The sequence below is a fragment of the Capricornis sumatraensis genome, chromosome 10 (assembly GCF_032405125.1).
Source record: "Capricornis sumatraensis isolate serow.1 chromosome 10, serow.2, whole genome shotgun sequence".
Lineage (NCBI taxonomy): Eukaryota > Metazoa > Chordata > Mammalia > Artiodactyla > Bovidae > Capricornis > Capricornis sumatraensis.
In genome coordinates, this window is record NC_091078.1 from 104,390,897 (window position 1) to 104,418,876 (window position 27,980).

The following is a 27,980-nucleotide window of genomic DNA, read 5'->3' on the forward strand; positions in this document are numbered from 1 at the left end:
AGCGATGAGGGGTCGCCGAGATCGGGAGAGAGGCCAGGCGGTGGCAGCCCCACGGGGACCTCGGGGCCGCTGGGTCCCCTTCCCCAGCCCCCGCCAAGCCCACCCGGGTAAACGCAGCGCCGCCGCTAGACGCCGCCGGCTCCGCTCCAGCCGCCGCTAAGCCCCTCCTTTCGAGAAAGCCGGGGGCCGCCCCTGGAAGTGGTGGGCGGAGGGACCGGAGGAGGGGCGCTCCGCCGCGCTGGAGCCCAGCGGCCCGGGCGCGGAAGCCGGCATGGAAGGCGCGGCGAGTGACCCGTACCGGCGGCCGGCGCGGCGCACGCAGTGGCTCCTGAGCGCCCTGGCGCACCACTACGGGCTGGACCGCGGCGTGGAGAACGAGATCGTGGTGCTGGCCACCGGCCTGGACCAGTATCTGCAGGAGGTCTTCCACCACCTGGACTGCCGAGGGGCCGGCCGCTTGCCCCGCGCCGACTTCCGCGCGCTCTGCGCGGTGCTGGGACTGCGCTTCGAGGGGGCTGCCGCCTCCGGGGATACGGCCGCCGGAGACACGAACTCTGGGGACGTGATCTCGGGGGACGCGGCCGCTGGGGAGGCCGCCGAATGGGACGAGGATGCCGAGGAGGAGGCGCGCCTGGCGCTGCGCGCGGAGCCGCCCGAGCTCACCTTCCGCCAGTTCCACGCGCGCCTCTGCGGCTACTTCGGCACCCGCGCCGGGCCCCGTCTGCCCCGCGGCGCTCTGAGCGAGCACATCGAGACGCAGATCCGCCTGCGCCGCCCGCGCCGCCGCCGCCGCCGAGCTGCCCGCCCGCCCGGCACCGACAGCGGCCCCGACGGCGAGCGCCTGGCGCGGCTGGAGGAGGAAAACAGCAGCCTGCGCGAGCTGGTAGAGGACCTGCGGGCCGCGCTTCAGAGCAGTGACGCGCGCTGCCTGGCGCTGCAGGTGCGCCCGCGGCCGGGGCGGAAGGGGCTGGGCGGGGAAGGGCCGACCGCGGCGGGCTGAGAGCCCCTCCTGGGCAGGAGGGGGCGAGCCGGGGGCAGCCCGCCTGGCTTGGGCCTACTTGCCGCCCAGCCACTCCACCCCCCCGGGGCCTCTCCCCTACTCACATCGCCCATTCCCCCCACCCCCAAACCCCAGCCCCACTGGGGAAACCATCCCCACCCGCACCCGTCTCCTTTTGCCCTCTGATCCAGGCCCGGACCCTTCCAGGAAACCCGGACGGTCTCACATAGGCCTCTAGAGGCTTCCGGGAGGCCTAGGAGATAAGGTGTGGGGAAGACTCTGTCCGGCCCTTAAGGAGCTCCCTGCCTAACGGGGTCTACCGGCAGCTGTATGCAGTCACTCAACAAACACTGCAGGCCTGCCTCGGGGCCTGGCCTCGCGTCCCCGGGCCTAAATAGTGTCACACTGGCGATCGGGCAGGCAAAGGCCACCCAGCGCTGTGGGGGCCAGGCGCCGAGAGAGGCACGGACCCAGGGCAGGCTTCTGGGATTCAGTCAGCAAGCACTTGAGCACCAGCGTTGTGCCAAAGGGGATGAGAAGAGGTGCGGGATCAGACGAGGCCCAGAACAGCCTCTGAGGGAGCTGCCTGCTCCCCACGCGGCACGGGCACAGCCCCGAGGGGTAGGGAGAGACCCAGAAGCGCCCAGGGGTCCAGGCGCAGATTTTAGTGGCCAAGGCAAGGGCCACGCCCACGGGCATCCCAGAAGCAAAGCCTGGGGCGGGGGGCTTACTCTTGTTCTGTGGAGTAAGATCGTCCAGGATCATTTGTTAAGTCTTTGCTGCTGCTGCTAAGTCACGTCAGTCTTGTCCGACTCTGTGCGACCCCATAGGCGGCAGCCCTCCAGGCTCCACGGTCCTCAGGATTCTCCAGGCAAGAATATTGGAGTTGGTTGCCATTTTCCTTTTCCTTTCGTTAAGTCTTTACTGAACACCTACTGTGTGCCAGGCCTATTTTAGGCGCCTGAAGGCACAGCCATAAACGCAACAGAAGGAAACCTCCCCGTTAAGCGGCTAGGAGTGGGCAGGGCCGGGGAGATGGGCCTGAGGCCAAGAAGAGGGGACCACCTCTGTGGGCTGGAGGCGGAGTGCCCCAAGGGCAGGAGGTGGAGAAGAGTCTGGGGACTCACTGGAACCGCGCAAAGAACAGCGCGAGCTTCGGGCCTCGCTGGCCCGCATCGCTTACCCGGGGGCACGCATTACCACCGGACGGTGCGAGCTCCTGTCTTAGCAGAGTTAGGGCGAGGGCTAACGGAGCTTATGGCCCCGGTGGGTTTGCTCGCGCGCTCTGGGCCGGGTCGGGATCCCGCGCGAGGCGCTCACCGCCTGCCCTGCCGCCCTGTCCCGGCAGGTCGGCCTCTGGAAGAGCCAGGAGGGCGCCCAGGAGGCGGCGCGCGGCGAGCCCGAGGCGGCGGCGCGGGAGCTGCGGCAGGCGCGGGGCGCGCTGGCGGCGGCCGAGGCCCACGCGGGGCGGCTGCGCCGGGGCCAGGCCGAGGTGCGGCGGCGCGCGGAGGAGGCCCGGGAGGCGGTGCTCCGCAGCCTGGGGCGCGTCCGCGAGCTCGAGGCGCTGGCGCGCCAGGTGCCCGGCCTGCAGCGCGGGCTGCGGCGGCTGGAGGTCGAGCTGCGGCGCTACAGGTGAGCGGGGGGCTGGGGTCGGGGATCCCCTCCCGTTTTCCGGGGCTTTCCTCCTCCCCACTCGTTCTCATGGTTCGCTGTTGTTCACGAATCCACTCATCCATCCATCCGGCCAGGGGCCTGTTCACCCATCAAGTCCCTCCATTTGCATATTCATGATGGGCGGGTAATAGGATATGTTTATTCATATTTGTTTTGACGGATCAGTGCGATACTATGATGGCAACAGCTAAGAGTTCCTGAGCACCTAAGATGGGCCGGCCTCTGAGCACTCAGGTGACTTAACTCACCGAGTCCCCCCAGCCGCCAGCCCTGGGAGGCAGGTACCATGCTGTCCCCCTTCTCCAGGTGAGGAGACAGACGGGCCGGAGCCCTGTGCTCGCTCCGCCAGGGCAGAACACTGGGCTTGGGACCAAGGTTCACATCCTGGCAGGACCTCTGCCGACATGACACCTTGGGAAAGTCACTGGCCCCCTCCAAGCCCCCGTTTCCTCTTGGGTGGAATGGAGACTGCGGTTCCTGCCTGCCCGCGTGGCTGTGAAGACGCCGTGAGGCCCTGCCTGGCTCATTTTGGTGCTCAGTGAACAGAGCTCCCACCGTTTCAAATTCCAAGGCGCCCCGCGTGCCTCCCACGTGTACTGAGCACCGGCTCTGTGCAGCCGCTGTGTGAGGCTGCAGGGGGCCACTGTGAACAGGGGTTACCTGGCGAGATGCGAGATGGGCCAGGGGCGGGAGGAGGGGAGAATGCTCCAGAAAACGAAACACGGTAGGTAAAGGGCACAGACAGGAGGGACCTGGGCTGGAGGCATGGAGCAGGAGAGGCAGGCGCGGACCGGGCCAACGCAGGTCACGGCGAGGACGTCAGCCTTTCCCTCGGGACAGCATGAAGCCGTGGAGGCTTGTGGGGGCTGCTATCCGCCTCCAGCCCAAAAGGAAGCTGGTCTGGCCCGGCCTGGCGGGCGGGGCAGCCAGAAGGGATGGCTTTGAACCTAGTTCCTCACTGGGTGGACAGTGTCCTTGAGTTCTGAGGTGCTCTCAGTGGGGACATGAAAAAGCATAGTGCTGGAAGGAAGTCGCCCGCTCTGGGCTAGCCTCCTGCAGCTCCAAATGTTTGGACGGCCACTTCCTGTTTGCAGAGCTGATCAGCTGGGGAGCAGGGCTCGTTGGCTTAAGGCCCATATCCAGCCTTGGATCTTTCTCCAAGAAGAGAAATAGACGGTCTCTTCTTTCTTTTGACCTAAAAGAACTGTCCTTTACAGCATGGTTGTAAAAGTAACTCCACACATTCATATAGCTCTTCAGAGGACAGAACGTGGGTGCACAGGCAGTGCGTGATCTAATCAGCTCAAGACTGCAAGGGAGAGGTCTGCCCATCTTATAAACTGTGGGAAGTGAGGTTCTGAGAAGTGAAGTGACATACCCAGGGCCTCACAGCCAGAAAGTGGAGCAGGAAGGCCTGTCTGCTACAGGCCTGTGTTCTTTCTTTATTTCCACTTCACCTTCTTTGTTGTTGGCTCATGGTTACAAGATGGCTGCTGCAGCTCCAGACCTCATGTCTGCTATCCAGGCATAAGATGGACCAGTGACATTGAGGGCCAGAAGGATTTTCTGCTAGTGAGCTTTGCCTTGATATTCACCCCCCAACCCCCGCTTCTCCCTCTGGAACTTGCACCTCCTCCAGCTTGGCCAGAACTGCAGCATGTGGCTGCCTCTACCTGCAAGAGTCAGGTGATGCTGATATCCCAAACCAAACTGGGGCTCCTGGTTCGATCCTTGGGTCAGGAAGATCCTCTGGAGAAGGAAGTGGCAACCCACTCCAGTGTTCTTGCCTGGAGAATCCCATGGACAGAGGAGCCTGGCGGGCTACAGTCCATGGGGTCGCAAGAGTTGGACACGGCTTAGCAACCAAACCACCACCCTAGGAAGGGAACGGAGCAGATCCTGCAGAGGCCCCAGAGGCTACGCCCGGCGAATGCGGAAGCCCAGGGCCAGACAGTGGCCCTCCTGCAGTGGTTAGGTGGTGGCCGCCACTTGTTTCCCGGCCCCTAAGCCCGGCCCCGCCCCGGGAGCAGGCCTCCTCTGTCTGTTTGCTCCAGTCAGAGCTTGCAGGTTTGAAGGCTGACTTGCCCCCCACGCTCTCTGTCTTTGAAGAAAGGAAACGGAAGGGAACAGAACAGCCAAGAACACTGGTCACAAAACCAAGCTCGAGGGGCCCAGGACTCGGCTGAGCTTCCCGACTCCACACCAGCCTCCTTCCCCTGCGGAGCCCCTCCTCAGGTGTGACCTCAGCCGCTCTTCCTCGCTGCTCAGGAGGAACTGCTCTGAGTTCTTTCTCGAAGTTGGGCCTTCACCTCCCTTCCCAAGCCCTGCCCTGTCTCTCGAGGAAGCTGCCCCCTCTCATCTCTCTGGCGTTGCTGTAACCCCAGCCTGTCCACTTCTCCCCGTCATGATGGGGATGGCCACCCTGAGCCCAGCTTTGACAGACGTTAGGACCCTGGAGGGTCCCCCGATCGCAGTGTGTGTGGGGGGTGTTCCCTCTCTGTCCCCACCAGGGCCTGATTCTGGGCTGCTTTCTAGATGCCTTTCTTAGCTCAAGGTTTCTCACTGCACAGCTGGTGAGAAACTGGGCCCCGCACCTCAGGCAGCATCCCGAAGCAGTCGGAGGGGTTTTCTCGCCTCTGTCTGTGGATGAGACGGCCCCTGGATGGGCTCTCTCCTCCTGCAGGGGCCTGCTTGTCTTCACGCAGCACGCAGGGACCCCTACCCCTGTGCCACCTGGGCCTCAGACCCCCAGTCCTGACCCCCTGGGGGCATTTCAGCTCCACCTCCCACTCCCCACACAAGCCGGGCATCTTACCTTCTAATCTGTGACCTTGGCTCTGCATTCTCCTAAATGGTAAGGTTTTCTCCAGCACTTCTGTGTGTTTGAAGATAGAAAGGGCGCTTCTCATAGCACCTCCATCCACCGTCTTGACTAGGAACCCAGGAGAACAGACAGGAGATATTTAAGCCATTGGAGACCCTCAGGTATTTGTCCCACATTTCCTAACCACCCTCCATGGACAAAGCCCTGTGCAGATACGCTGGGCACACAGAACAGACACAGGCATGCCCACTGCCCTCTGAGGGTCCCTGGGCCTGGGCAAAGCAGGCCATGAACTTGACGCGGGGACACGCACATGCTTTGTGCAGAGGGGCCCAAGGGAGCGACCACAGCCTGCAGAACCAGGAGGGGCCTGGATCTCATACAAGCATCCCGCACATCAACGCGGCCACAGCCTCCTGGAGCTCACCCAGCCGGCCCGCCTGCAGAGGAGGGCTGCTGGGCCCATCAACCTCGGGGCTCCTGCTGCGCACAGCTGGCCTCCTCAGGCTCACTCGGCCCAGACAGCAGACTCGGCTCCTCCAAATCCCGCAAGACAGTCCCTCCTCCCGGCACACGTGTGACCAGAGTGGGCACAACTGATGATCCCGAGGGGAAGACGCGGATTACGATGCGGTAATGCAGTTTCACACGGAATATTTAACACCACGATTTATACGATGCCGTTTAGCCCTCCATCTGAACACAGTGTTTCCTTGTCACTCCTCCCAAGCTACACCCAAACACTCTCCAGCTTTCTCTCCTCACTGTCTCTTTCCATCAGCCAGGTCTCTTAATGAGTGCCAGAAAGTCCAACTCACTTAAAAAAGGAGCTGGCTTTTACTAAAGTTTAGATGAGACCAGCTTCAGGCATGGCTGGATCCAGGTACTTAAACAATGTCACCAGGATACAGAAGCTCTGGGCTTCGCTCCCAGGCAAGGTCTCTCCCCTGGCAGCCATTGAGGCACTGACATCTACAAAGCTCCAAGTCCAGTAGGGAGACCATCTCTGGTCTGAGTCAGCCTCCTGAAGCGCCAGGCTAAGCCTCAACGGACCAACTTGGAAGCATGTTCGTCCCTGAACCCACCAGGAGTCAGGATCATGTGATGCCCTGACTGGCCAGACTATGGTGACTGACCTACCGAACACACACATACCCGGGGGGAACCCTGCCGAACTCTGGGTCTGAGCTCCTCCCGGGAGAATCACAGGAGTGCACGTCCCAGAAACGTTGAATAATGCACACCCCAAAGTCAGCTCTTGCCGGCCACTCTGCACCCTCCCCGACCTCCCTGTCCTGTGCCTCAAAAGTTGCCGGGAGGATGGGCCAGTCGGCCCAATAAGGATGGGCTTATAACCGGTCTCTGGGCCCAGCCCACGAACCCTGCGAGGAAGCAGGATGGCTTGAGGTTCTTAGGCCAGCACCCAGCCCAGGCCCCGAGGAAGACAGTGAATGAGCAAGTGTCGGGACCAACGGGCGTGTGGACAGAAGCAGCCTCGGGAACGTCTCGGCAGCAAAGGCACAGGCATCCAGCCCCGGGCAGGCGCCGAGCCGTCCCGGGGCCTGACCCTGCCTCCAGCAGAGCCGCCCTCCACTCGGTGACCGCAGATTCTCTTGAAGCCTCGAGTCTCAGCCATCTCTCTGCCCACCGCCCCTGCCCCGCGCTGTCGAGGAGAAGCTGGCCCTTTAAGACACCTGGCCGGGCAGCCTGGGGCCAGCACTGCTGGGCAGGGGGAGGCGGCGGTGGGCTCCGCCTTCAGAAAGAGACCAAAAAGCCAGCTCAGCTGGAGCTGAAGAAAGAGCCACCCGGCCTCCTCTGCGGCTTTGTTGTGTTTGCCAGGAAGGATGAGAAGACTGGAGTGGGGGCAGTGGAGACGGAGGGAGGCGGGGGCCCGCCCACTGGGCTGCCCTCCACAAAGATGAGGGCTTTGTGGGCCACCGCCTTTCTCCTGCCCCACCAGGGGGTTAGGGGGGCAACGTCAGGGGGACAGGAGGGTGGGGGGCGAGGGGCCATCTGGAGCAGAGGGGGGATGCAGCTGCCAGTATCCTGAGAAACCAGCGTGTGGGCGGCCGCTCGTGGGAACCAAGGCCTTTCCCGGGGACAATACCCCAGCTCACAAAGGGCCAGTGCTGGCCGGGCGCCTGCCGCACCGGACCACCCCGGCCAAGCCGCAGAGGGGGTTTGGGGCAGGGGGCAGGCTTGGGAGGCCCAGCCAGGCCTAGACTTGAATCCCAGCTTTCCCAGATGCTTACACGGGCCCTTGAGCTGGTCCCTGCCCTCTGTGAGCCTCCCTTTCTTCGCTGCGATCACCCCGCACCCCTAGCTGGGTGCTGGGTGCGGGGTGATCAGTGAGGTGGGGGCAGGGCGGTGCAGACTGGGGTGCAGCTCTGGGGCGCTGACCTGTGTGCATCATTCTTGCCGCTGCGAGCCTCCGTATCCTCATCGGTAAAACGGGGCAAGAGCAGTGACTGTTCTGACACCCACTTCACAGGGAATTTGAAGATAAAGTGCCAATACATAGGAAGCACCTAGAATGCTGCTTAGCACTGAGAAGATCCTTGATAAAGCTGGAGATGACTGTTACATCTCTCCCTTCTCACAGCATCCCCACAAACAGTAATGGTGATGGCAGTCGGTGTTGTTGATAGGAGCCGGAGGCCGGCCCTGGAGAGAGTCTGGCCCCCGGGAGCCCGCTGTGCGTGAGGGCCTCCACAGGCAGTGGGCAGTGCCCGCTGAGTGTCAGGGTCCTGCCGGAGTTGCAGAGTGTGGGCAAGCACAGAGGAGGCATGCGTGATGCCGGCTGGGGCATCTCTCGGGGGAAAGCCATCACTCGAGCTGGGTGCTGAAGGGTGAATAGCAGTTTTCTCGGGGACGGCAGATTCGGGTCACTGTGAGCGCAAACAAAGGCCCGGCGCCTCGAGGGAGCAGGGAGGCGGACTGTGGCTGGCGGGCGTGAGGTGGGGAGCGGCAGAGGGTGCTGGGAGCGCAGGTGCGGATGGTGAAAGGCCCTGAGCGCTGGGCTGAGGCACGAGGCCTTTGCCCCAGAGAACGAGCAAGACAAACAGGGAGTGAAGCGGCTGCTCTGAGCTTCACATCCCCCTTCAGGCTGTGGAGAGAGATGGGCAGTCGGGGAGAGGAGGCAAGGCCGGTGAGAGCGCTGCTTCTGGGTGCAGCGCCCGAGAAGGGACAGCCCCCAGCCCACACCCCGAGGGCCCACCTGGAGCTGGGTGGAGCCTCTCTGCCCCAGCCACTTCCTCTGCAGGGCAAGACAGACAGGAGAGCGGGAGGCAGCGGAAGCCTGGACGAGGGGAACCTTCCTCTGGGTGGAGGAGCTGGCAAGGGGTCACCCAGAGCGAGTCTTGGTGCCCTCCCGTCACGCTAGGTCAGGGAGCGGGCGTCACCCCAGTGCCAGCAGAGCGCTGCGATGACCCGTGGGTGTCAGCGCAACGCGGGCCGGATGCTGAGCCGGGGCCTCGGGGCTCAGGGGAGTGCACACCATGCCTCGGGACTTGCACATGGTCACGTTCACAGTCACAGACCCCGGGAGCCAAGCTCAGCAAAGGTTCCCACTGGGCACAGGCTGAGGAGGCAGGGGTCAGGCAACTGGCTCCTCTTGACTCCAGGGGGTCCTGCTTGAGCACAAGAAGCCTTCAGTGGGCGGTTAAGTGAGTGTGAAAGTGTCAGTTGCTCATTCTAGTCCAACTCATGGCGACCGCAGGGACTGTAGCCCACCAGGCTCCTCTGTCCACGGGATTCTCCAGGCAAGAATCCTGGAGTGGGGTGCCATTTCCTCCTCCAGGGGATCTTCCTGACCCAGGGATTGAAGCCAGGTCTCTGCATTGCAGGCAGATTCTTTACAGTCTGAGCCACCAGGGAGGCCCCAATCAGGCGGTTGTCACCCTGCTTATTAACTCATATGCAGAGCACATCATGAGAAACGCTGGGCTGGGTGAAGCACAAGCTGGAATCAAGATTGCCAGGAGAAATATCAACAAGCTCAGATACACAGATAACACCACCCTTATGGCAGAAAGTGAAGAGGAACTAAAAAGCCTCTTAATGAAAGTGAAAGTGGAGAGTGAAAAGCTGGCTTAAAGCTCAACATTCAGACGACTAAGATCATGGCATCCGGTCCCAGCACTTCATGGGAAGTAGATGAAGAAACAATGGAAACAGTGACAGACTTTATATTTTTGGGCTCCAAAATCACTGCAGATGGTGACTGCAGCCATGAAATCAAGACACTTGCTCCTTGGAAGGAAAGCCATGAGCAACCCGGACAGCATATGAAAAAGCTGAGACGTTACTTTGCCAACAGAGGGCCGTCCGGTCAAAGCTGTGGTTTTCCCAGTGGTCGTGTGACGCATCTTCAGAGATGTCCCTCAGACACGTGGCCTTCACCACACTATTAAAGGCAGAAGGCAGGCGGACATCGGCCCTCTTCTACCCGGAAAAGCACGGCCTGCCCCGAAACCCCTCATCCACGGCCAAGTGAGAGTGGTAGCCAGGGCAGGGCCCACGGGCAGGAGCCGGGCGAGCAGAGACAGCGAGGAGGGAGGAGCCGGCAACACCCTGCTGAGCTGTCTGATGGACAGCGTCCCCCAGAGATGCCTACCCCCAGGCAAATGCGTGTCCCCGGCCGGATTCCCTCAAGGCACAGCCTGGGCCCACACTTCCACTGACAGCCTAGGGTCTGGGTGGTGGCCTCCTGCCGGGAGAAGGGTCTTGATTAAAGCCAGTGTGTGCAGTGGTCATGTACAGATGTGAGAGCTGAACCATAAAGAAAGCTGAGCACCGAAGAATTGATGCTTTTGAACTGTGGTGTTGGAGAAGACTCTTGAGAGTCCCTTGGACTGCAAGGAGATCCAACCAGTCCATCCTAAAGGAGATCAGTCCTGAGTGCTCATTGGAAGGACTGACGCTGAAGCTGAAATTCTAATCCTTTGGCCACCCGATGCGAAGAACTGGCTCACTGGAAAAGACTGACGCTGGGAAAGACTGAGGCAGGAGGAGAAGGGGGCGACAGAGGATGAGACGGTCGGATGGCATCACCGACTCAACGGCCATGAGTTTGAGCAAGCTCCGGGAGCTGGTGATACACAGGGAGGCCTGGCGGGCTGCAGTCCGCGGGGTCGCAGAGTCAGACACACTTAGCGACTGAACAGCAATCTGTGCCGTAAATGTGTCCTTCGGAAAGGGATGGCGATCCCGCCAAGGCCACCCAGGCGGTCAGGGCACAGCCCAGGCGGGACTCGGTCCTCCGGCGCCCAGGAGTCCCGGGCTCTCCTGCTTCCGTCGGGGTGGGCTCGGGAACAGCCTCAGCTCTGTGCCTCTGAGGTTATGTTGGGGATGCTCTGTGACCCCATGTTCAGAACCCTGCTTTCCCAGTTGCAGGCCGGGCCGGTGGCCTCAGGCACGCAGATGGGTGACGAGCAGACCATGTCATTGGTTTTGCAGGCCAGGGGCAGCCTCCCAGGACCCGGGTGGCCTGACTGCCAGACCAGTCAGTTGCCTTTGGCCGTTACGGTGGTCACGGTGGTGGGGCCCCCACTCCGGCCCCAGCGTCCTCCAGTCTGCCCACGTGCACACCTCCAGCTGCGCCAGCCTCTCTGTTCCTCACACCCCAAACCTCTCCCTGCCTACTTCAGGCGCCCTGACCACACTGGGGGACTCCTGACAAATTCACATCCACCCAGCCGTCTTAGCTACATCCCATGACGTCTTCAGAGGCCCTGGCCTCTGCTCTGTCATCTCTGATCGCCCCTGGCCTTCCCATCTTCCATTTATTTCTGTCGTGACTTTGCCGGTTCCAGGTGGCCCCAAGCGAGGCCTGCTCCCGCAGGGGGGACCGCTTCACCGCGTGCACCGTTTCCAGCACACACGGTGGCTGCCACACTGCTTCTGTCAGACGCATTTCAGAGCAGAATTAACAGCCGGCACTGGAGGGGGGTGCTTGGACACCCCTTTGCACCTGGCCCCCAGTAAAGGCAGCACCCCGCATTCAGCCGGGAGCAGAAACAAGGGCCAGTTGAGAAGGGCGCCCCGGCCCCAGCACTCTCCGCTGCCTGCACCCTCCGCTCCGCGGGCTTTGTTTTCAGCCCTTCCTCCACGGTCCCCCGCTGAGCCCGCCTTCCTACTGTTGTTTGTTGTTTCCTCTGAGCCTTCGCTCAGGAAAGGCAGCCGGCCTGAGAGCCTCTGGGATCTCCAGCCGCCTGGCGCCCCCGCTCCTAGCCAGGCCTCGAGTGTCCACTCTGCCCAGGAGCTTCCTGAAGCTTAGGGGCCGCTGGGTGTCAGAGGGACGAACAGAGGGAGGGAAGCAAACACGAGTGACGTTTTCCGTCCAGCTCAGAAAAAAGCTGAATCCGGGGATGTTCCATGGTCTCCGACTGGACCACCTTGCTGAGCCATTTGGGTACAGCCCAAGTCATTCAAACGGTAACCCACGGTTGCCGTGGGTGTTTTGAGGTGGAATTCAAGTTCACAACCAGTTGCACTGGAGTAAGAGAGACAGATGATCCTGGATAATCTGGGTGAAGCGAATGCCTGTAAGTGAGGCTGAGGGCTTCCCTGAAACAACGGGGTCCCACCGCATCCAGGGCTCCAGACGCCTGTGAGCCCCTCCTCTGGATTTCAGACTTGCTGGGCTGGCCCCCCAGCCACAGGGGCCGCTTCCGGGTGGTAAAGCTCTTGAGACAGCTCTGCAGGGACAGGTGTGAACATAGGTGGGCATCCCCTACTGGCCCGCCTTCTCTGGTTGAGCCCTGACCATGCAGGGGCTGAGGCAGGAGGGGAGCAGAGCCCCGTTTTGGTGCCCTTGTGGCACGAGGCCGTGCGCTGATTCGCCTACACAACCCCTCGTGTAACGCCCAGGCAGCGCTCAGTTTATCACTGACCACACTTTAGGCTGCAAGTAGCAGATAACTCTGCTCAGAACGGCTTACACCACAGGAACACAAGCTCCTGCATGAGAAGCCCAAGGGAGAGCAGCTCAGTGATGTGTGCAGGTACCCAGTTCTCCAGCTTCCGACTCGGTCTGCCTCAGCTTGTCATCTTGGTCTATCAGCAGAGGCCCCTCGTGGTCACAAGATGGCTGCCATTGCCCCAGGCATCACTGCCACATCCAGAGACAGAAAAATAACTTCCTCCTTCAACTCCTCTGTTCCCAGAGATTCTCCTGGAAGACATCTTCTTACTTCTCACCGGCCAGGATTGTATCATATGCCTGTTCCTAAACAAACCTTTGACGAAAAGAAGGAATCACCATGATCAGCTTAGACCAATCAGGTCTCCTGTCTGGAGGCACTTGGCCACGTAGCGTCTGATGGAATAACTGAGATTGTGCCAACGAGACAGATGGGTGTGCCTGTTTGGTTTGTTGTATTTGGTTTCTATGCAACCATAACAGATTACCACCAATTTAGGCACTCAAAACAACATCCATTTATGATCTCACGTTCTGCAGGCCAGAATTCCAGGCAGGCTTGCCTAGTCTCTCTGCCTGGGCTCCCACAAGGCCGAAATTAAGGTGCCGCTGACCTGGGACTCAAGAAAAGAATCTGTTTCCAAGCTCACCCAAGGGGAGCTGAATTCAGGTCCTTATGGTTTTACGACTATAATCCTTGTCTTTTGCTGGCTGTTGGCAGGGGTCGCTCTCCACATACTGCCTCCCGTGGGCCTGTTCATCCTCCAGCCAGCAATGACCCAAGTCCTTCTCATACTTCATGTCTCCCTGACTTCCTCTTCTGCACCAGCCAAGACAGTTCTCTGTTTTTAAACTGTGATGAGGTGGAGATAATACCCAGGCTTAAGGTCAGCTGTCCCATATAATGTAACAGCATCCCAGGAGTGACACCTCACCACATTCACAGGTTGCAGGAGTTAGGCTGTGGGGTCTTGGGGGGTCGTTCCTAGAGGACAAGGTGTCTCCATGGGAGCAGTATCCCCACCAGAGACACCCTGGACATTCACTCGGAGGGCCTGCTTGTCTCAATGACCAGGTGGGCAGCATTCCAGGCACTTGATGGGGGTGGGTGGTTCCCAGGGACACAGGCCTTTGGGTAGGTCCTGTACCACCCACCAGGGTTACCTTGTACCCCAAAAAACTTCCAAATGCCAAGCTGGGTGTTCATCCCACGAAAAACGTGCTTTTCACTGTAATTATCTGAGACTACCATCTAACTCTGCTTTACATATAAACACACTTTTTTTTGTACAGCTTTAATACACCGAGTCTTAGAATGCAATGCTGTGTCAATTGAGGAAAGGTTATGTTATGGTTTGTTTGGAATTTTCCAAGGGTTGCTCATCATTTTATAAACACATCGCAGATGATAACAACACTTGTGAAGCTTAGCCAGCTGGTGCGGAGCTCCTGTGTCCGCTGGCATCCGCCACTCCGTGTCCCAGGGAGTCTGCGTATCTATCTGTCTCTGTGTCCACCTGTCCATCCATCCATCTATCTGAATACCGTTTCCTAGCCCTTATATCCATGTCAAATATAGGGAAAGAGTATCACAAATATCTGATTATTACCTTACCTCTCTGAAATTCAAACTAAGCTACTATTAAATAGGTTTAATCATCTAAAAGTTTTTTATACCTTGAGTATTTACATATTGAAATGTGTACTGTAAAATTCATTTCTCTCTCCTTTAAATCACAAAGCAGCAGTTCAGTTCAGTTCAGTCGCTCAGTCGTGTCCGAGTCTTTGCGACCCCATGGACTGCTACTACCAGGCCTCCCTGTCCATCACCAACTCCCGGAGCTGACTCAAACTCATGTCTATCAGGTTGGCGATTCCAGCCATCTCACCCTCTGTCGTCCCCTTCTCCTCCCGCCCCGAATCCCTCCCAGCATCAGGGTCTTTCCAATGAGTCAGCTCTTCCCATCAGGTGGCCAAAATACTGGAGTTTCAGCTTCAGCATCAGTCCTTCCAATGAACACCCAGGACTGATTTCCCTTAGGATGGACTGGTTGGATCTCCTTGCAAGTCCAAGGGACTCTCAAGAGTCTTCTCCAGCACCACAGTTCAAAAGCATCACCCAGAGTTTTTTCAAAGTATATGTAAAGACAAGGTCTATCCCTTATTCAGCTCACTTTGGGATCTTCCAACATAACCATTTTTTATAAGACATATAAACATAACCTCCTTTTATAAGAGAGTGGCAATCTGTCAAAGGTGGGGTCCTCTGCTGCGAGGGGACAGAATGAGTGGCTGCGGGACATGGCCAGGGTCTGGCTCCACCAGTGCCCAGATCTCACGATGCACTGCTCTCCAGGCGTTTGCCAAAGTCCAGACACTGTCCAAGGATCTGTGTCAATTTTTGCCATCTCTGTGTCAAACCTGTATTATTCGTCTTTAGTTACTATTTTCCCTGAAATCATCTCACTCTTTTTACTTAATGGATTTAAAGAGATAGTCCCTGGTGGCTCGGGTGGTAAAGAATCTGCTTGCAGTGCAGGAGACCCAGTTCAATAACTGGGTCAGGAAGATCCCCTGGAGGAGGAAATGGCAACGCACTCCAGTTTTCTTGCCTGAAGAATCGCATGGACAGAGGAGCCTGGCAGGCTACAGTCCGTGGGCTCTCAAGAGTTGGACACGGTTGAGTGACTGAGCATTTGAAGGGAAGTTGTCAGAAACACAGGATGAAGATGCTTCGATGTGCTCATTAGTTGTTTTTAATACACTCAGACTAAATAATTGGAGAAGGAAATGGCAACCCACTCCGGTGTTCTTGCCTGGAGAATCCCAGGGACCGCGGAGCCTGGTGGGCTGCTGTCTATGGGATCGCAGAGAGTCGGACACGACTGAAGCGACTTACCAGCAGCAGCAGCCTAAATAATTCAGGTTAAAACCAACACACACACCCCCCTCCTGCTCACCTGAGTCCTGCCTAAGGTCCCCCCGAACACTGGGCAGAGGCAGGACCCCCTGTGATCAGAAGCGCCGTATTTCATTTCAGGGCCATCGGCGTTTACCGGCGGATGAACAGGGGATTGAGATGGGGGCTGGGGGCAGGGGCAGTCGTGGAGGGTCCCACGGTCACACCAGGGTCCTGGGGCAGGAGGCAAAGCTCCGCAGAAGCCCTCTCTTCACACTGCAGAACCCAGGGAGGGTCCGTCCACTGGAGGCCTGGAGCCGGGAGCTGCCAGGACCGGAGGGAGAACTCAGGAACATCTGGCCCTTGTCAGGCCGTGTCGGAGGCCGGGCCGGGGGCCAGAGGCGACCGCCGCCTCCAGCAGGAGGAAGATGTCCGGGGGGGCTCCGGGCGGTGGGCAGATGTGTGCAGCTGGAGGGGACACTCCGGCGGGACGAGGACTAGGGTCAGCTGGGGGCGAGGGCACGAGGGGGCAGCAGGCAGCGAGGGCCCGCTGCCCCCTACGAGGGCCTGCACAGGGGGCGTTTGGCGACTCCTATGGGGCGACCGGCCTCTGCAGAAGCGCCCCCAGCCCCTCCGTGTCTCCCCGGGAACAGCGGCCTGCGTGGGCGGTGGTGGGGTCGCCGGCCAGGGAGGGCCTCCACCAGCCCTGTTGGCTCAGGTCCCGGGCCGGATCTGGTGCGTCTCCAGCTGTCCTTAGCAGCGCCAACCTCTCTTTTCAACAGAGAAGCAACAGCCTGGGTCAGAGGCGGGCGGAAAACAAGACCGACCTACGCGGGCGGCTCTGCTGTTATTCTGTGTTTTCCCAGTTACCTCCTATCTTTGCAAGAGATGCCGGCTTTTCGCTCTTGGTGATAGTTTCCCGTGAAAGGAAATCTGTTTTAGTCAACAGTTCAGCCAGGGACCCCAAATGCCTGTGGTTAGGGGAGGTCCTGCTCACTCTCTCGCCTGGAGGGTCCAATCCTCCGTGGGCTGGGCAGGGGGTCAGCCGCATCCACAGGCCTGGGACGGCCCCGGTGTCTGAATGCTGATGCCCTTCTCACTGTCTTTCTGGAACAATCCAAGAGCAGAGGGCCGGGAGGAGCTGGAATCCTGTCGGACGCGGGGCCTGTGCCCACCTGACCCGTTCTCCCTCTCATCACCTGACCTGCCGCCAACGGTGTCACTCACCCATGCCCTCATTCATTCATTCATACATCCGACAAACACCGACTGGCTGCTCCATCCTGTGCTGGGCCCTCCAGGAAACACCAACAGTCGCTGAAGACCGCAGGAGCTCAGGGTGTCCAGGCGGGGAGGCGAGACGAGAGAGGGGGCCCTGGGGACCAGCCTGGTGGGCTGCACCCGACGGGCCGAGGGAGCCGCGGGGTCTCCGCAAGCTCCTCCTGCTCTGTGCCGCAGCTTGCTCATCTGTGAAATGGCAGGAATGAGCGTAAGTCTTTCTTAGGGCTTCTCGGAAGAGTAGCTGCTGCTGCTGCTGCTAAGCCGCTTCAGTCGTGTCCAACTCTGTGCGACCCCATAGACGGCAGCCCACCAGGCTCCCTGGGACTCTCCAGGCAAGAACACTGGAGTGGGGTGCCATTGCCTTCTCCAGAAGAGTAGATAAGTTTTTCCACTGAAACACGCAGCGCACACTCATGCGATCTGGGAAACAGGTCAACAGTGAGGACTGACTGTGAAACCCAAGGAGCTGCACTCAGCCTGCGATGCCCTGTGACAGGAAAGCAGCTGAGAAAGAGCGCGCGTGTGTGTGTGCACACGTATTCCCTTTCAGGCTTTGCATGTCCCCTTTCGTTTATATATACATTTACACACACACACTTTGCTGTGCCGCTGAAACCAGCGCAATACTGTGCATTCACTGGGCTTCAAGCTGAACGTGCACGCCTAAGCGGGAAGAGCAGAGCAGGAGCCGGCACCCAGTGAGGCGTCGGCAGCGCTCCTCAAGCATCCAGAGGGCAACCGACCAGGGGGTCATGAGTCTGGCCGTCCAGGCCCTGAGATCACCACCAGCAGGGAGCCGGAGACCAGGCTGGACCTTGGAGGCCCCCAGTGGATGCTGTGTTAAGGATACTGGCATCCCTTCTCTCAGCCGTAGGAGCCGCTGAACCATTTTGAAGGGAGAGAGGCATGGGGTAGGAGCTGTCTTCCAGAAACAGCCAGGACAGCGAGTGCTGGCAGCCTGGGTGGGGGTAGAGCCAGACACCCTTCGCAGGTCACAGGTCCCCTCTCTGTGACCTTGGGGCTGGTGCCTTCCAGGAAGCCGGAGGTGCAAGTCAGGGGGCCGCAGGTGACCTCCGCCTGCCCCCCAGGTCCGCTCCCCGGACAAGCCCCACGCGTCTCGTTCTTATGGGAAGCCCTCGTTAAACCACGGGCCCCAAGGTCCAGTCCCGGGGCCAAAACCCGTCAAGTTTCTAGGCCCAGAATATTCCAGCAGAGCTTTCCAGAAGCTACTGCAGGGAGGATCTGCAGCCGGTCCATCAAGGAACCCTACAGACAGACGCGTCCTCTTAACCTGTCGAGGTGGGAAAAGCCGGCAGTTCCATCTGTGTCCGCCGGGCTTCCATGCATGGGTTTTCCTGGTGGCTCAGCAGTAAAGAACGTGCCTGCCGATGCAGGAGACGAAGTTCGATCCCTGGGTCGGGAAGATCCCCTGGAGGAGGAAACGGCACCCCACTCCAGTATTCTTGCTGGAGAATCCCATGGACAGAGGAGCCTGGCAGGCTCCGGTCCACAGCTTTGCTGTGACTACCCCCTTCCCTGGCCTGGCCTCTCCGTATGACCTCCAGGTGGCCAAAGCCAATGGCCACTGCTTGGGGGGCCAAGATAGTGGCCTTCCCGGGGGGGGGGGGTGGGGAATGGGAGGAGCAGACGCAGGAAGACAAGGAGGCCTTGCAGATTGCACAGGGCTTCCAGGAGGAAGTGACCAGGCAGCAGCCACGGGGGCCGGTTCATGAGGACACAGGATCTGAGGGGCCAGGGCTGCAGGCAGGTTTGGAAGCCGGGGTGCTGGCTGAGCCCTTGCAGAGTGAGTGCGCCCGAGGAAGAGAGACGAGGTCCTCGGGTTTAGGGTCAGGACGCGGAGGACGAGCGAAGGAAAAGGCGTTGGGGAGGATGGCGCCTCCTGGAAGCCGAGGGCCGGAGGTGTCCAGCCAGGGAGCGGGGTGGCTGACAGGACGTGCATGGAGCAGGCAGAGAACGAGCTGGGAGGCTCGCTGTCTCTGTTCCAAGGTGGTGATGGCTCAGCTCGCCCATGCGACACGCAAAGGGGCCTGCGGCTGCAGACGGACCCCGCGGAGAGGGGCCAGCCATGCAGGCCGGGAGGGCCAGCTGCCGGACAAGAGGAATACCCGTGTTTCTCCGCAGCCGCGTCTCGCCTCTTGGAAAACTGCAGAGCGTGTCCTCGTCTGTGGCGCTCTCTCTCCCAGCTCTGTCCCTGCTGCTTCCTCTTCCTGACTCCGCCGCATGTGACCTGCAGCCCCCTAACCAGGGCGGCAGCTGGGCTGGGCTGCTCCGGGCTCGCTGCACAAGCGTCCCCTGTGCCTGGCAGGGCTGGAGCATAAACCCAACTCCTATACTTCTGAGCCGTGTGACTTGGGCTGGCCACTCTGGGAAACGGGAGTCAGGACGGTCCCTGCCTCCATCCAGGCAGGGTGTTGGGAGGACATGTTCACAGCCCCGGAGCAGTGCCTGGCACCTCACAGGGATGCTGAGAGATTAGTTGCGGTGTTGACGCAGGAAGTCGCCCTTGGAACCAGCTTCAAAGACCCCGGTGTCTGTGGGGATGTGGGGACTGTGGGCCAGCCTCTGCTAGGAAACTGTTCATAAGGGCTGTCCCCGCCAGCTCATTTTGCTTGCTGAAGCCCTTAAATAATGGAGGGAAAACAGCAGCTTCTCGCAGTGGGAAGACTTAGATTGGGTCCATCGCTGTTCCTGTTCAGTCGCTCAGTCGTGTCCCACTCTCTGCGACCCCGTGGACTGCAGCCCGCCCGGCTCCTCTGTCCATGGGATTCTCCAGGCAAGAGTACTGGAGCAGGCTGCCACGCCCTCCTCCAGGGGATCTTCCCGACCCAGGGATCCAACCTGTGTCTCCTGCATTGGCAGGTGGATTCTGCACCTCTGAGCCACCAGGGAAGCCCATTCCGACACTGTTCAAAATTCTGCATATTGAAGCCCCTTACTCTTTACACACCTCCTCTGCCAGGAAGCTCACCACCTCCAAAGGAAGCCTATTCCGTTCTCGGTCAGCGGTCTTTGTGAGAAAGCGATCCTGTACCCTCGACTCCGGTGTCTTCTCTTCTGGCTGTGATCTGACCTCTGGAGTGGAGAGGGACTGTCCTTTCCCCAGTTAGACCTCAAATGATATGCCCTAAGCTCCAGTTTCTCTCTGAACCAAGAATCCACACCCAGGGGGTCTTGCACTGATTGCCTCTGAGCACCTCCGCATTCTCAGCTTGTACTGGGTGGGCGGGGGGTGGGGGTGCTGAATGCTGGGCATCATTAGTCAGAGTTAGCAGCTCATAAAACACAGAAGGTTGGCACTCCCGGTCCCTCCGATGGCTTCCTGCCCCTCTGCCCACTGGCACAGGGCGAGAACCCAATGGGAGCTGGGAGGACCTCGGAGGCATTGGCTCCAGGGATCCACCTGCAAAAGGGGCTCCAAGTCCCACTGGCTGTCCCTCTGGCAGCGCTGAGGTGGGAGCCCAGGACCCACACCCTTCTGGACACAGAGGCTCCTCAGAGGGTTTTGCCTCCAGTCCCATTGGCTAAAATCGCGTCATAAGCCTATGTCTCACCTGCAAGAGAAGCTGGGTGACTGTCCTCCGTGGAAAGCTGCCTCTGCCGAGCTGGCTATCAGGTAGTGGGCCGGTGGGGTCAGCTGCAGAGACCCCCATGGGCTTCGGCAGGCATGTCACAGGCAGCTTAGCCTTAGCAGTGGGGAGGGTGGGCCCACACCCCACACTCTCCCGCAGGAAACCGGCGGAGACCCCGCCCTCTCAACACCTGTGTCTCCCCCACCGCCCCACAGGTCAGAGGGCACCCAGCTCCCAAGCTCACCACGAGCCAGCCCAGAGCCCCACACCAAGAGCAGTGAACCCGAGGATGGTGAGACCAGAGGCCCAGAGCTCCCCCGAGAGGGAGCCTGGGGGTCCGACAGCAGCCCGGCGAGCAGACCCCCGGACCAAGGTTTGTCCCGCACACCCAGGGTCCCGTCTGCGCTGATGCCACCATCCGGCCTCCAGACAGAGCCCCTCCCTCTACCTGCTGAGGCCGGGCTTCCCCAGCCTCTAGGCTCCCCCACCCCCGCAGGCCTGCGAGCGGACACGCTGGGGGGAGGGTGGGCTTCAGGGAGGCGGGCTCTGGCTCAGGGTGCGAAACGTGTCTCCTGTCAGCGCCATGCAGGGGTGGGTCGGGCACCCAGGGAGCCGGAGTGGGAGCAAGCTCCCCGTCATCACAGGTGTGCGGGCAGGGCTGGCTGGTCACCAAGAGAAGGCCACAAAGAGGCCCTTCACGTCAAGAACCCGGGTCTGCTGGGTGTGCAGCCTCAGGAGCAAAGGAGAGCAGAGAGACGCTGTCTGAGCCGGCGCCCCAGGGCTCTCCCGGCTGGGCTGCAGGCAGGCCTGGGCAGGCTGCAGGCGCCAGTCCTCTCACACGACTTCAGAGGCCCCATACTGCCCCGGCCTCGGGTACCGGGACAGTTGTGACTGTAGCGACACCACGCATACACACAGACACACACAGAGACACACAGACACACACACACACAGACACACACACAGACACACACAGACACACACAGAGATACACAGACACACACATACCACACACACAAAAACAGACACACACAGAAACAGAGACACACAGACACACACACACACAGACACACACACAGACACAGAGACACACACACACACCACACACAAACACACACAGAGATATATACAGACACACACATACCACACACACACAGAAACAGAGACACACAGACACACACACAGACACATACACACACAGAGACACACACACACCACACGGAGACACACACACACAGACACACACACAGAGACACACACACAGACACACACAGACACATACACACACAGAGACACACACAGACACACACACAGACACACACACACAGACACATACACACACAGACACACACACACAGACACACACACACACATACCACACACAGACACACACACAGACACACACACAGAGATACACATACCCAGACACACACACAGAGACACACACACACAGACACACACCACACACAGACACACACACAGACACACACAGAGAGACACACACACACCACACACAGATACACACACACAGAAACAGAGACACACAGCACACAGACACAGACACACACACACACAGAGACACACACACACGTACACACACAGACACACACATACCACACACACAGCACACAGACACACACACACACACGTACACACACAGACACATACCACACACACAGAAACACAGAGACACACACACACAGAAACACAGCACACACACACACAGCACACAGACACACACACAGAGACACACACAGACACACAGACACACACACAGAAACACACACAGACACACACACAGACACACAGACACATACACAGAGACACACACACCACACACACACACACACACACAGAGACACACGCACAGACACACACACCAGACACACAGACACACACAGATACACACACACAGACACACTACACAGACACACAGAGACACACACACAGACACACACACACAGAGACAGACACACACAGACAGACACACACAGACAGACACATACACAGAGACACAGACACACAGAGACACACACAGACAGACACTTACACAGAGACACAGACACACAGAGACACACACAGACATACACAGACACAGAGACACACACACAGAGACACACACACACCACACAGACACACAGTCACACCACACACACCACACACACACACAGACACACCACACACACAGACACACACACACCACACAGACACACACACACAGACACACACACACATAGACACACACACACACACACCAGCAGCAGGAAATCCCAGGAAGAAAACCAAATTATCAATACTGGAAACACCATCACATGATCAAAGAGTATTGCCCAGTCACCTCACGCCCGGTTCTCCTGGGTCTGGAACACTGTTTATTGAGAACAAACAGAAGGCTCTGCAGCCAACCCAGCTGGGTGTCCAAAATCAGGACAGCCGAGGCCAGGGGTGCCCAAACCTGCCAGTGCATCAGGATCACCCAGGAGCCTCATGAAACACAGGTGCCCGGGGCCCACCCCCGAGTGCGCAGGCCTCTGGGGCCAGGGGCCGTGCTGGTCAGGACATTGTCCATTCGGCCTGAACCGCTCTAGTTCAAGGGAACGTTCTGGTTCACCTAACTCACGAAAAGTCCCAGCAGGCTTCCAGCACAGTCCCATGTCAGCAGAGCCCCATTCCCCCGGCCTCGCCCACCAGCCTCTGCGAGGCTCACTGTGCAGAAGGCGTGCCCCTCACCCCCAGCAGCCAGACTCACGCCCTCCAGGCCCTGGCGGGAGGAACAGGGGCGTCCCTCCTCCCTGGAAGTCTGAGTCAGGGCTTGGCCCGACCGGCCCCGGCCCCTGCGGGGTCCCCAGCCCTGCCTGCACCAGTCACACGGCCGGCCGGCTGCACCCTGACTGCCGGGTTGGACTCACATGTCCACCCTGAGCCTGGGCAGAGCGGAGGTGGGAGGGCTCCCAAGGGGAGTCGGGGCGGCCCCCAAAGAGGGGGCTCCTCCCCTGCCTCTGTCCCTGTCCTCAGCCCGTGCTTCCCCAGGGCTGGACGAGCAGCTGTTCCGCTCGGTCGAGGGCCAGGCCGCCTCTGATGAGGAGGGTGACCGCGAGAAGTGGCGGGAGGCACGGCGGCCGCCAGCCGAGGTCACGGCGCTGCTGGCCGGTCTCTCTGGCTGCAGGAGCAGGTACGTGCTCCAGTGAGGACGTCCAGGATCGGGCATACCTGGGGCCAGGCCCCCATGGTCGTCCTACAAGCACAGGGCGGCCCCTCTTGCAGCAATGGGCCTGGAACATGGGAGGCTGACCTCCTGCTTCACATCCAGGCTGGGTCCCCTCCTGCTGTTTCTTGCTCGGTCCCCAGATCCATTGGTCAAGCTGAAAACCCTGGGCAAGTGTCAAGGAGAAATGAGCTGAGGAAGGGCACGCTTCCAGGTGGCTTAATTCCCCCTGATCCTCACTCCGGTGACCACAGTCCCTGGACCTGCCCCACAGCTCGAGTGTGACCCCCCACGTGTCAGACCCTTTCCTAACCCACTGCTCTCAATGCCTGAGCCCGTCCCCTACCCTGGTCAAGTCAGCTGACTTCTGAGCCTCAGGCTTCCCGTCTCTAAGATGGGACGCCAACACTTGCCTGGCAGAGGATTTGTGAGGATTCACCATCGAGGGTATAAAATGCCCCCATGGGGCCTGATCCCGGGAGGCACTCCATGGGAGTCGGGGATGGGCAGTGCTGACTATTTTATTATAAAGTCCTGCCGATTTTCTTGGGTCACTGTTATCACCAACCCGTTAAGTCAACAAGCATATGAAGCAAATTTGAGGGCTCCTGGCAAACAGCACTAACCAAGACAGCTCCCCCCCACACCCCCGCCCAGGAGCCTCTGTTCTCCTGAGTGGTGACAAGCATGAGGATGAGGAGGGGGCAGGACATGCTAGGGGAGCCGCTGAGAAGGTGCTGTTTGAGCAGAGATCTGAAGGAAGTGAGGGGAAAGCCTTTCGGGCAGAGGGAACAGCTGGTGCAAAGGCCCCGGGGCACACAGGAGGGGCCTGGAGGAGGCTGCTGTGGTTGGAGCAGAAAGAGCGAAGGTGAGTGGGAAGGAGGTCTGGGAGGTAAGGGGCAGACTGGGCGAGGCCTCTGGCTTTTGCTCTGATGACACGGGGCACTGGGGAAGGCTGTGGGCAGGGGGTGCCATGGCCCCACCTAGCTTTCAGGGGAGACAGACTCAGTAATAACGCATTCCCACCCCCTGCAGGCTGGAACAGACTTTGGAAAGCAGCCCCCTCTGTGCCGGTACTCTCCTTCACTGCAGGTGCGATGACCAGATGGCCAAGAAGCTCATGACTTGCTTCAGCCACTTGGACGGTGCCAACCATGCCCGCGCCCTGGGGGAGCTGGAGGCCTGTGTTGCCATGCTGGTGGAGCAGCTGGGGTCCCGGGACTGCGGTGCAAAGACTCTGAGGACGCCTGAGGAGGAGGTCAGCGGAGCCCCAGAGGCTGGGAGCCAGACCAATGGCTAGTCTCTTACAGGTGGAAGGACTGTGAGCCATCTCAGCCAAGTCCTGTGCCCCCTTCGCAGATGGGTAAACCAAGGCTCTGAGAGGAGATGATTTAGATCTAATGAAGAATATTTTGACTGCGCATCAAAGGATCCATCTCAGATCAGCTCAAGGGAAAAAAACAGGAATTTATTACCAGATGGAGCTGGGAGCATGGTGTCAAAAGAACAGCTAAGCTGAGCGTCAGGCGCACCTGGATCCAGGGACTCAGATTATATTGCCCCCATCCGTCTGCTCAGTTCTTTTCATGGGTGCTGGCCTCACTTTCCCTGCTATAGAGGGGCTTTCTCCATGTGGTAGGGTGAGGGAAAGCAGGGCCCCAGGCAGCTCTAGGCTCCCATCAGCCTACTTAAAACCCCCAGAGAAACAATAAGAGCCCCGCACAGTAAATCTCAGGGGAGAACGCCAATGGTCGGCCTCAGTCACGTGCCCATACCTGGACCAGTCCTCTATGGTAGGCGGGCAGGGCCCTGTGATTGGCAGCTCCATCAAAGCCAGATGAATGGAAGAGAGACACCTCCCCCAAGGAGAACTGGCTGTGGAGGGGAGGAGGGGAGCTCAGTTCCTGAGACCCTCAGACCACGCTCCCGAGTCCACAGGCCCCGTGCTCTGCCTACTGCCCAAGGACGCCACACCTTCAGCTGCTTCTATTTCCGTCCGCTGCTGTCAGGGGCGGGGGCTGCCTCCCTCCCCCCGCCCCTGCTTTAGAAGGCAGGTGTCCACGTGGCATTCTGCAGCCCACCACCCTCTCCCCCTGGTATTCCGTAGGGAGCAGCAGCGTCCATGCTGCTTGGCCAGGGCTGGGCCGGTGACCGAGGCTGGGTCAGCCGGGCCCCTCTCCTGGGGCTCCCGTCTCGAGGGAGGTGGGGAATGGCTGCAGGGTGTCCTCAGCTGCAGCCCCCAGACAGGAGTGTCCAGCCGCTTCTGCCTCACCCTCCATGCCCCCAGCCCTCGACCCATTCTGGGACAAGCCACTAGCCTGGCAGTGAATTCCTCCTCGGCTCAAACTGGCCAGACTAGCTTCCTGCTTGCAACCAAAACAATTTAGAAAGGACAAGCAGATGAATGGAGAAGAGAAGGAAGGAGGGAGTCCTTCCACCAGAAAGGAAGCATGTACATTCTTACATCAGCCTGACTGGCCATGAGGCCTTGGGCCAGGCGTGCAGCTTCTGTGGGCCTCAGCGCCCTCCCTGGGGAGACAGGGTGGTTCTGTCTGTAGGCTCAGGGGCCGGATGAGATGACCCCTGTGGGAGGGCCAGGGCAGGCTGTGGGCCCTGCCTGGGGGTGGTGCTGTGTGCATGGGGTCGAGGGTGGCAGGGCGGGCGCTGAGCCCCTGGTGTCCCCACAGGCAGAGCGGCAGCGGAAGGTGGGTGAGAACGAGAGCCTGCGGCAGGAGCTGCAGTTGGTGGAGACGGAGAGGGTGCGGCTGTCCCTGCTGGAGGAGAAGCTGGAGGACGTGCTGGGGCTCCTGCAGAAGCTCCGCGACCTGGTGGGCTCACGGGAGCTGGCGTCCCGGGGGCAGGGCTGGGCGGGGCCCTCAGGGGTGGAACCCACCCGCGTCGGGCACTGGCTCTAAGCTCTCCCCACAGAGGCAGGTGTCACCTCTGCCTCCAGACAGAAAGAGCTCAGGGAAAGTAATCAGAGAGAAGGGGGGTTCTCTAATTCATTTTATGAAGCTGATATAACTTTGATCGCAAAACCAGAGGACAACCCATAGGAGAAAAGAAAATTATAAGCTAGTGACACACTTAAATGTGGATGCAGAAATATTAAACAGCATATCTGCAAACCAAGCCCAGCAGCGGTTAGAGAAACCAAGGTGAGCCGTTGGATTTATCGCAGGAATTCAAAGATGGTTCAAGACCAGACGCCTATTAGCACAGACCACCCGGTTCCTCCACCTCCCGGCTGGTAGCTTCAGACAAGAGTTCTCATTTTCTCAGCGCTGCTTTTTCACTGGTTAAAAAGAGAATAAAATAAGCTGTTGCAAGGATTAAAGGAGCTAACACCGTCAAAATGCTCTTTTTCACGGTCATTTCCCAAGTGCCTCCTTGGGCGCAGGGACAATGGTCTGTCAGTACGTGATCTTGGATTAAATGGGTCCTGCACGCTGCTCCAGTATCCACCAAGAGTCTGGGCAGTGCAGTCATCACAGGGATGGGGGCCAGGAAAGGACCATGGGCTGGGGGTGGGGGTTGGGGAACGGACTCTACCTGCCCCCAGGGAGCCACACAGAAGCCTGTAGGGGCCACGAAGTCCCACCCATTGCTTGAAGATTCAGCAACCATGGCCAGTCCAGCCCTGTCTCATTTCTTTTTTTAAGAACATATCCAAAAAAGCCCTGGGGAAGATTTTGCTGAGCACGCTGGACGCTTGCAGGGACCCTGCACACGGTAGGTGAGCCCCCGTCCCCGACCCATCTTCCAAGGCCTGGGCAGCATCCTGACTCAGCTCCTCCGTTCTGAGTGTCTTGCCTGCAAAATGCTGCCTCATTCCTGCCCAGCCCACCTGCAGAGGGTACAGTCAGGAGCAGGCTTCGGGAAGCTGAAGGCGCTATTTGAGGACAGGGAGTGGGCACTTCAGGCAAAAGGCCTAATAAAAGCCAGTGTGGCCAGGCTCCGGGGAAGCCAGGTGGCTCCCTGCTGCCAGTTTAGCCCTGGGCTTACTGCGGAGGAAGGACTATTATCACACCCATTCCACAGATGGGGAGACTGAGGCACAGAGAGGCCAAGGGTCAGCTGCACTTAGACCTCAGGCCTCTCCCTTAAGCACTAGGCCGCGTGGCCCTGTTGGTCAAAGTTCAGGGCAGCGCAATTTTCTCAGGGCCAGCTCATGCCCGGTGAAATCAGGAGGGGAGGTTCACTGGTGGTGAGACCACTGGCCTCACCAGGCACCGCTGGGCAGGGCTCGGGTGCGTCCAGTGCCCTGACTGGCCCCGGGCATCAAGGAGGAGTTCAGAAACTGGGCACTAGAAACTGCCTTCCCCAGGGTCCTCGGAGGGAGAGGGTTGCCAGGCTGGGGAGGGCAGGCAGCCCTGTGGGCCACAGGGAAGAGAATGACTCTCCTGCTGCCCACTCTCTCCCCAGACAGGCCGTCTGGCCCCTCGGCCGTGCTGGAAGCCCTGCGCCAAGCTTTGGCTGGCTGTGAGCTCCTGCGTAGAGAGCCCTTGGCCCCTGCCTCCACAAGCCCAGCCTTCACCCACTCCTTCCCCACCTCCTGCTGAGGGCTGGCCCGGCCTGTGGGCAG

At 59.6% G+C, this 27,980-nt stretch overlaps 1 protein-coding gene across 1 annotated transcript; it reads left to right on the top strand.

The window, feature by feature from the left end:
* Positions 1-244: 244 nt before the first annotated feature.
* Positions 245-27,957, top strand: EFCC1 (EF-hand and coiled-coil domain containing 1). Its single transcript, XM_068983138.1, has 8 exons — positions 245-940; positions 2,349-2,632; positions 20,406-20,563; positions 23,206-23,362; positions 24,488-24,653; positions 26,083-26,223; positions 27,058-27,127; positions 27,821-27,957. Exons 1-8 carry the CDS (start codon positions 272-274, stop codon positions 27,955-27,957), a joined length of 1,782 nt encoding a protein of 593 aa, XP_068839239.1. The 5' UTR covers positions 245-271.
* Positions 27,958-27,980: the final 23 nt, after the last annotated feature.

What these genes read in the sequence shown, in the direction of transcription:
- EFCC1 (XM_068983138.1), top strand. Translation starts at nt 272, where the DNA reads ATGGAAGGCGCGGCGAGTGACCCGTACCGGCGGCCGGCGCGGCGCACG. An exon ending in CGCGCTGCCTGGCGCTGCAG is followed by an intron (nt 941 to 2,348) that starts GTGCGCCCGCGG and finishes CTGTCCCGGCAG; the next exon opens with GTCGGCCTCTGGAAGAGCCA. An exon ending in TTGCAGGGACCCTGCACACG is followed by an intron (nt 27,128 to 27,820) that starts GTAGGTGAGCCC and finishes CTCTCTCCCCAG; the next exon opens with ACAGGCCGTCTGGCCCCTCG.